This window comes from Fusarium pseudograminearum, chromosome 2 (assembly GCF_000303195.2).
Source record: "Fusarium pseudograminearum CS3096 chromosome 2, whole genome shotgun sequence".
Classification (NCBI taxonomy): domain Eukaryota; kingdom Fungi; phylum Ascomycota; class Sordariomycetes; order Hypocreales; family Nectriaceae; genus Fusarium; species Fusarium pseudograminearum.
In genome coordinates this window covers 7,883,797-7,891,550 of record NC_031952.1, presented here as the reverse complement: position 1 = coordinate 7,891,550, position 7,754 = coordinate 7,883,797, and the positions used below count along the sequence as shown (strand labels likewise).

Genomic DNA, 7,754 nt, shown 5'->3' with positions numbered 1-7,754 from the left:
CCCCCCCCCCAATTAAACAAAAACGGTTCAACAAACGGCCAGCCCCCCGTTATTCTTGGACATTGATATTCTCCGTCATCCAAGACTTAGTAGCGATTGAATGGCTCATTGGAGTGCTATAGTAGGCAGACCCTTATCTCATCTCGTCATCATTGTCGCTGGCATTGCTGACTCCCTCTATCCGAGTCGTTTCAGAATCACGCAAATGGAAGACGACGCAACGTGAGGCAACCTTGGGGAGGTCAGAGCAAGTAAAGTAACCAACTTAACTTCCCACGTTATGCAGGATATCGAAGCAACTGCAGTTGGATTGGACGCCAAAAGCTGCCTCTGAAAGTTTCCTTTCCATGGCGGAGCACTCTCGGTAAATAAAATGGGCCAGTTAATTCCCCCGCCAGGGAAATAGCCCAGCCCGCCGCCCTAGGATCTTTGGCCGGGCCTGCACTGTCTGCACTGTGAGCCGACTCCACTAATCACTCACTGAATAGGGGACGGTGTTAGCGGTTGTTGCCACCCACCAGGCGAAGCCAGGGCCACGAGACGCAGTTGGCTGCCTCAGGAAAGGACAGGCGTGGGCCCTTTTTTCCGCGTAATGTGACAAGAAGGACGTAAGTATCATTTGGGTGGTAATATCGGTGAAAGAGTACATGCAGAGTTGGTCCTAAGGTGACGACAGGTCAGGTCCAAGGTCCAGGGGAAAGTACACATTCATCATCATGCCCGTCAAAGAGACCAGACCAGACCCCAGCAAGCCCGCAGCCCCAGCAACAGACATGTTCACATTCAAACATGGAACAAATGATCACAACCTGGCAGTTGTAAACATTGACAGGGCTGTTTTTGTTTTGTTGCTTCTGATCCCTGAGTCGAACAAAGATGCGATGCACCTCAGGAGGGCTTATCAAAGCCTCAACAGCACTTGACTCAGCCTTCACTTTAGATCTAACTCAAAGAATAGAAAGACATACAGACGGTGAGACAACTAGGACAAACGAACGCTGCAGGCTGACGAGCGACAACCTCTGTCAATTAACTAATCGTGCCCGTACAAACACGCCCTGCCCTGCCCTGCCAGTAGGCTATTTTCAGCTGTCATTGTCCGCTAAGTACCTATCAAAACACAGTGCGAATAACAAACGCCTGTCCCGGCTTTCATCATCCTCAACAACCCTGCTTGACCCCCAGCACCTCTCTGATCTCTCGACACCCGGTACCTCGTTCCCAGTGCACATCACATCGTATCCAGAGGTACCTGACGTTGACCTGCCCTGGCTGCCTGTTGTCCTGTGCTTGCCCGTTGTCCTATCCAGCCAGTCCTGTCCAGTAGCTGTTCCTGTTCGGGTCCTGGAAAAAAAACCAAGCCCAAGCCTATTTCACCCAAAATCAGACCCCCTTCTGCTCTGTCTCTCTCTTGCCTTGCCGCGTCCACTCTCCTCTTTCTCTCTCTATCCCATCCCCATCGACCCGCAGCCGCCGCTCTCCGCGAAACTCACAACCTGCACCATCCATCTCCCAAGCTCAACTCAAGCTCAAGCTCGCATTCTACACCAGCAAATTCGTCCATTTCTCACAACTTCTTCACCCAAAAACACTTCTAATCAATAACCATGGCTGAGATCCGCCGAAAGCTCGTCATTGTCGGCGATGGTGCTTGTGGTAAAACCTGTTTGTTGATGTGAGTTGGCCTTCTTTCACCAAGAGATAACCCGTCCATCACCGTGTCGTGTTGTTCTCTCCCATCACCGCGTCGACTTTACTCGGTGCTTCAACCGGTCCAAGGCTACACCAGGAAAGCAATGCGATAATTGTTCCTGGCCTCTTGTTCGCTTGAGCGCTTCGCATCGTCAGACGCAATCAGCTCTATCATTATCGTGATAGACGCAGATGCATGCCCCTTGCTTCACTTTGCCATCTTCTACCATCATCATCACCATCATCTCCGCAACCAAATCATCGACTTGTCGCTAATCAATTGTATAGTGTTTTCTCCAAGGGCACTTTCCCCGAGGTAAGCATTGACTTTGCACCGTTGATGTCTTTCGGTCATCGCACTGCCACGCGGCGTTACGAGAGGCGCTTATCTCTGACGGGAATCAACAACAACAAACATCGTACTAACGGTTTTACCTTTAGGTCTACGTCCCCACCGTCTTCGAGAACTATGTTGCCGATGTCGAGGTTGACGGCAAGCACGTCGAGCTCGCCCTATGGGATACTGCTGGTCAGGAGGATTACGACCGTCTTCGACCTCTTTCTTACCCCGACTCCCACGTTATCCTGATCTGCTTCGCCGTTGACTCTCCCGACTCCCTCGACAACGTCCAGGAGAAGGTTCGTTCAACCCCAACTACCAAACGGCTTGCTGCCAGATCACATCCACACAGCCTTGTTAACACGTGCTCTTTTACAGTGGATCTCTGAGGTTCTGCACTTCTGCCAGGGTCTCCCTATCATCCTTGTTGGCTGCAAGAAGGATTTGCGATACGACCAGAAGATCATCGAGGAGCTCCGAAAGACCAGCCAGAAGCCCGTCTCCCCTGAGGAGGTACGATCCCCTGCCCTCGCAAAGCACCTGTCTTGGGTTCATTGAACCTGATTGGTTTCCTGCTAAACTTCACATCTGTACATGCTAACGATAATCAACAGGGTGAGGAGATCCGCAAGAAGATCTCTGCTTACAAGTACCTTGAGTGCTCAGCCAAGACCAACGAAGGTGTCCGCGAAGTGTTCGAGCACGCTACTCGCGCTGCTCTGCTGTCGCGCAGCACCCGAAGCAAGTCTCACAAGAAGTGTCTTGTTCTGTAAAGGCGCCATCGAAGCCTTTTTGAACGCAGCCCACGCACACGTATCGTGGATTGACCCTGCGTTGTAATCCTTTGTCACAGTTCAACCTCAACTTGGCCCCGGCAGTTCGGATGAAACAGGCCCGTGGCGGCCAAGAAGGCCAGGGCTGTCGACATGCATCGGTTTTCTCGGAATCTGGAGTTTGATATCGTCTCGCTCATGTCTGGTCCATCGGCCTACGCGCCGACCTTTCTCGCTGGATTGATGGTTTTCTAGTCGGTGGGAGCCCATGATTTCTTGGACCTCCTGAACCTTGCAGGGGGGTTGCTATTACCGACGGATACCTCATCTTTTTTATTATCACCACTGGCAGGCGAGCGGGACCGTTGTTTTATGTATGTGCTTGCCGCGTATGGGGAGGTGGGCCAGATGTCTTTTTTGTTGGGGGCTTTTGAGGAGGAGGAGGAGTGACTATCGTTCCTTGCTCTCCTGCCTAGTCTGTCAGTGCAGGCTGATGGACGAGGAATCACTCGGGAGATGTTACAGGAGGCCAGGAGAGACTGTGGACTGGTTACGGCGAGAGCGTTTGCGTCTGCTTATGTGTGGATATGGGACTCGGCTGGGGGAACCAAGTCGGGTCAGACCATAAATCTTTTCGTTTTTTCTCTTGGAGCCTCGAGACCGTTACTTAGACCATGGAGATGGGACATCTATTGCGTAGGGCCTGCCTGTTTAATCTCTTGATTTTTTGTATATTCTGTCTACTCTGTCCGTGATGTGACGTGACCATGCTTCTTTGTCTTGGTGATAGTGATTCCATTGCATTAAGCCTATTGGGATACATGATATAGGCTATCAGGTTACACAAGTGATCACTAGCTTCGAGTTGAGGCGTCTACAGTATCCAATGTTGACCTCTTACTTGGGACATCTCCGTCCACGTGCCAATGTCAGTCATGTGGCCCCCTATCCCATGCTAGACCCTCTGATCGACGCCTGAACCTATTTCGGTAGTTGTGATACGGGTGATGTAATCCCATCAATCAACGAGCATGGGTCAGATAATACGTAGTCGTAGTCCAACCAATGTGGAATCTGAGCTGGTCAGTCTTTCTGGAGCCAGGACAGCTTACGCAGAGATGCATTCACGGAGAAGATGCTTTATGCAGATAGATTGAGATGAGTATCAGTCTTGTTTTCAATAAGGTCGAATAAAAGAGCGAGCTTAATCTCTGCTACAGAATACCGCCCAAAGCTAAGAGGTTATAAACCATCGACAGCCTCCCAAACAAAAAAAGAGTGACGCTATCAAACAGCGGCCTCGTCACAACATCCGCCCAAATCGCCAACCCGCACTCCGTTGTATGCATCCCTAACACCCAATATCTCAACTCGTCTCGATCATGTCTTCGTGAATTTCTCCGTTGGAAGTTTAGACGGGGCAGTGCTAGAGAACATAATGTCAGCTATGATAACGGGTAAAAGGGTTATAGAACAAACGTACAGCACCGCAGCTGCCGCAGGTCTTGCCGTCACCCTCAATGGTAGCGCTGCACTTGGGGCAGGTGTTGTGGTTGTAGTTGACGATAGGCTCCATCTTGAACGTTGATATCGAGAGATGTATGTGGTACAAGGTGTAGAAGTGTCAAAGTTTAATCTGTGTAGAAAAAGAGAGGAAGAGAAGAAAGAGAGGGGGGGGGAAGGTTTAAATTATATATACTATCTCCATCAACTCCAAACCAAATCATCCTTCCCTCACACGAGATTTACGTCGACTCTTTCCCAAAGCGGGGTTTCCTGGCGCAAATAGCGGGCTGTTGCTTTGTTTTACCCCCTCTTGCGATTCGCCCGTGACACACACACACGCATACACAAGCCCACCCCATCTTGATAAAGGAAGTTTGAAGGGTCTTGGGTCCTGGTGAGATGGGGATCTAGGTGGGGAATGGAAGGCCTGGGTCGGGTGAGAAACAGCTCATTGTGCTGGCAACAAATGGAGACTTGAGAATAGAGGGTCAGATATTGGTTAGGAACAGTAAACATGAACAAAGTCATATTCTTTGCTCACAAAGGGACTAGGTTCAGTAGTCTCTTGTGATATCACAGCTTGACCTCACTAGCACCATCGAATACAAGCATGTGCTTCTTGTGTTATGTTTAACAAGCTTCGAAACTGTCTATTATTCAGACACCTTTGTATCACGCCATGCCAACAACTCCAATCATACAAATCCAAAATGAGTGCCAGTACCTGCGTTCTCTTCGACATGTCTTACTCAAATGTTCAACTAAATCATCATCCGCCTTTTATATGTGATCGATACGCCTCTTAAGCGAAAGTCTTCCTCGCAGTAGCATGTGCTTTTGCGTCGCCGCTTATGTCTTCTGTTTTCAACCAGTGTCTATGTGTTGATGCTTCGTTAGGTAATGTTATAATGGTATATGAATAAAGGTAAAAAAGGGTTGCGATTATTGGCTTATGCACATTGCGCCGGTCCATCTTTGCCTACAAGAGTTTGTTAGCATATACTCTAATCTCATGGATGATGTCTCATAAGAATGAAGGGAAACTCACTGTTCACCATCTTTTGCACCGCCTGGATCACACTAATAGTCATGACGACTATGCCAAATGCTACCACCGCACCAGCCATGTATGTCCGCCAACTCCGTGTTGTCAACTTGATGTAGCACAATGGAGGCAGGATGTACGCCATGGCCACTGCACTCGTTGCTCCCACGAGTTCAAACACAGCACCAAGATCACATGTCACCAAACTCAACACAAGAGCTGACACGACAAGACTCGTGCTAAAGAGCAGGTGGCGGTTCATGTTGAAGGGCTCATCGGGGAAGAAGTATGTCAACATCACTTCACGACACACAAATGCCTCGAGTGGAAGTGTGGTAAGCATGTTGAGGCCAAAGCAAAGACGCGCAATGTTGACCATGGTGTTGTCGGCAGGAAAGTTGTTGAGAACATTGCCCATGGTCTTGTCACCGAATGTAAGGAAACCACCCAGAGCAAGTACAAGACAGAACACCATCGATACACCAGTCGAGTAATGAGTGACACGAGAAAAGTTGTCGATGGTAGGTGTCTTGAGAGACCCGTAAATGAGGAGTGAATTGTGATGGCAAACAAAGGCTATAAAGTCAGTAAGCCTCCATTTAAGTTCAGGGGTTTGGGACTCATCAATAGCATACCGAATGAGATAACACCAATGGCTTGGAAAAAGCCACCGTTGAATAAAAGAAGAGATGGGCTGAAGGAGCCTCGTTCTGATGCGGGAGCCACGATGCCTTGCACCAGAATGGTAAAGACGATAACCACCATACCAACAAGCGCAAACGTACTCGCTTTGGCCAACTGCACAGGTTGTTAGCATATGCTTTTTTCGAATGAGAGTACGTGTATATCGCCGTTTGAATTCTAACCTTTGAAATGTCCCGATAAAGCGTCAAGGGGTATCCAATACCCAGCACGAATACCGCAATCGCGACCTGTCGATTCGCCAAAAGCCCTATCACGGGCACCTCTGACAAGTTTGGCCACACGGCGACCAACACATGAGGAATCGTATCGCCAACGATAACGCCATACGCGACCATCCCGCCAAACGCAAACACCCATTGCGCAACGCTAATGGCGATCAGCCCGGACTGTCCGAAGCAGTGCTCAACGGTTCCCTGGAAGTGACTCGTCCCGCTGAGCTTGCTGTTGATGACAATCAGGCAGATGGTCCAGTCCACCACCACCGTCAAGCCTACTAGCAGCAGGATGCCGCCGACGAGACCAGCCTGGCGCACAGCGTAGGGCTGGCCGATGATACCCGCGCCGATGATGGAATTGGCCATGTTCATAAAGGCCGACTTGAGCCCTGACTTGGGGCGGTTCATCTCGTGTTCTGCCAGTTCGGAAGGATCGCCCATTGAGTTGGCGAGCGTCACGCTTGGCGCTTCCATGTCTGTCAGGAGAGGCATACGATGTGCCCGCGCCGGACTCGTCGCCTCCTCCATATCAAAGTATGCATCGTCGGATGACCGTCTCTCGCTATCGTCGTCTCTGAAGCCGCCGAAGGACTGTCCATTGCTGACCGGCACGATCTCGGGCGTCAGGTCGAAGCGCACGCGGCCGGGTGTTCGAGGCTGGCCATTGCTATCAGTCTTGCCCGACGCCTTCCCCAAGTCTGCGCTCGCGCTTCCACTGCCGCTACCGCTGTGATCATCTGCGACTATGCCAAAGTAGTCGTCGTCGTAGTCGGGCCCGTGGCTCAAAAGACCGCGGTCCTCGCCGTGCGGGTTCGGGGAGCCATTGTTCCTGGCGTGCGTCATTGTTGAAGGGGAGCAGCAAAGGGATATTGCGTGCACATTTTCTCCCCAGGAGAAGACGTATTGATTCGATTCGCTCGTACGTATGCGTGAAATTGGGGTATTATAGGATGATAGTATTAAAGGAGCAACAAAAAAACGATTGACTGTCGAACCAAAGGATAAAAGATTTGCTGTTTGTTGAAAGTTGTAAAAAGAGGTACTGTCTCCTTGTAATAGGATCTTAGCTTAAAGGATGGTTGTCTGTCCTTCCCCCAGATAAGCCAGGATTCCAAGGATTAGCGTCACCTTCCAGCATGATAGGCGCTAGGATTGGTCCAAATGCCCCTTGGAAATCTGGTCCTTGGTGCTGGAATCGCCCGCTAGGTGCTCATGCAGGGGCACGGATCAATCCGACAGGACTGGGCCATACTCAGAGAAGACATGAATAAAGAAATGGAATGAAGGCTTCTATTGAGAATGTTTGTTGAACATGTAACAGGATGTGGAGCTACTGGTTATTAGTTCTTTTCTACTCAGATATACCGTTACTTGCCACAAGAACTGTTGTAAACCCAGGGACCCTTACGAAGCAAGTTGCATTAAAATAGGGGTCCAATTTACACTCTCCTTTCCAACGGTCAGACCCAGAAACGATC

At 50.0% G+C, this 7,754-nt stretch overlaps 3 protein-coding genes across 3 annotated transcripts; 1 reads left to right on the top strand and 2 right to left on the bottom strand.

The window, feature by feature from the left end:
- Positions 1–1,607: 1,607 nt before the first annotated feature.
- FPSE_11169 (uncharacterized protein) lies at positions 1,608–2,805 on the top strand (the record flags this gene model as incomplete). The annotated part of the gene is made up of 5 exons (XM_009264286.1): positions 1,608–1,675; positions 1,981–2,008; positions 2,134–2,331; positions 2,411–2,545; positions 2,647–2,805. The coding sequence occupies 5 exons, from the start codon at positions 1,608–1,610 to the stop codon at positions 2,803–2,805; spliced, it is 588 nt and encodes a 195-aa protein (XP_009262561.1).
- Positions 2,806–4,216: 1,411 nt separating this feature from the next.
- On the bottom strand, positions 4,217–4,381 carry FPSE_11170 (uncharacterized protein; the record flags this gene model as incomplete). The annotated part of the gene is made up of 2 exons (XM_009264287.1): positions 4,217–4,231; positions 4,289–4,381. 2 exons carry the CDS (start codon positions 4,379–4,381, stop codon positions 4,217–4,219), a joined length of 108 nt encoding a protein of 35 aa, XP_009262562.1.
- An 880-nt stretch (positions 4,382–5,261) lies between these two features.
- FPSE_11171 (uncharacterized protein) lies at positions 5,262–7,119 on the bottom strand (the record flags this gene model as incomplete). Its single annotated transcript, XM_009264288.1, has 4 exons — positions 5,262–5,290; positions 5,360–5,932; positions 5,992–6,154; positions 6,223–7,119. 4 exons carry the CDS (start codon positions 7,117–7,119, stop codon positions 5,262–5,264), a joined length of 1,662 nt encoding a protein of 553 aa, XP_009262563.1.
- Between the last annotated feature and the right edge of the window lie 635 nt (positions 7,120–7,754).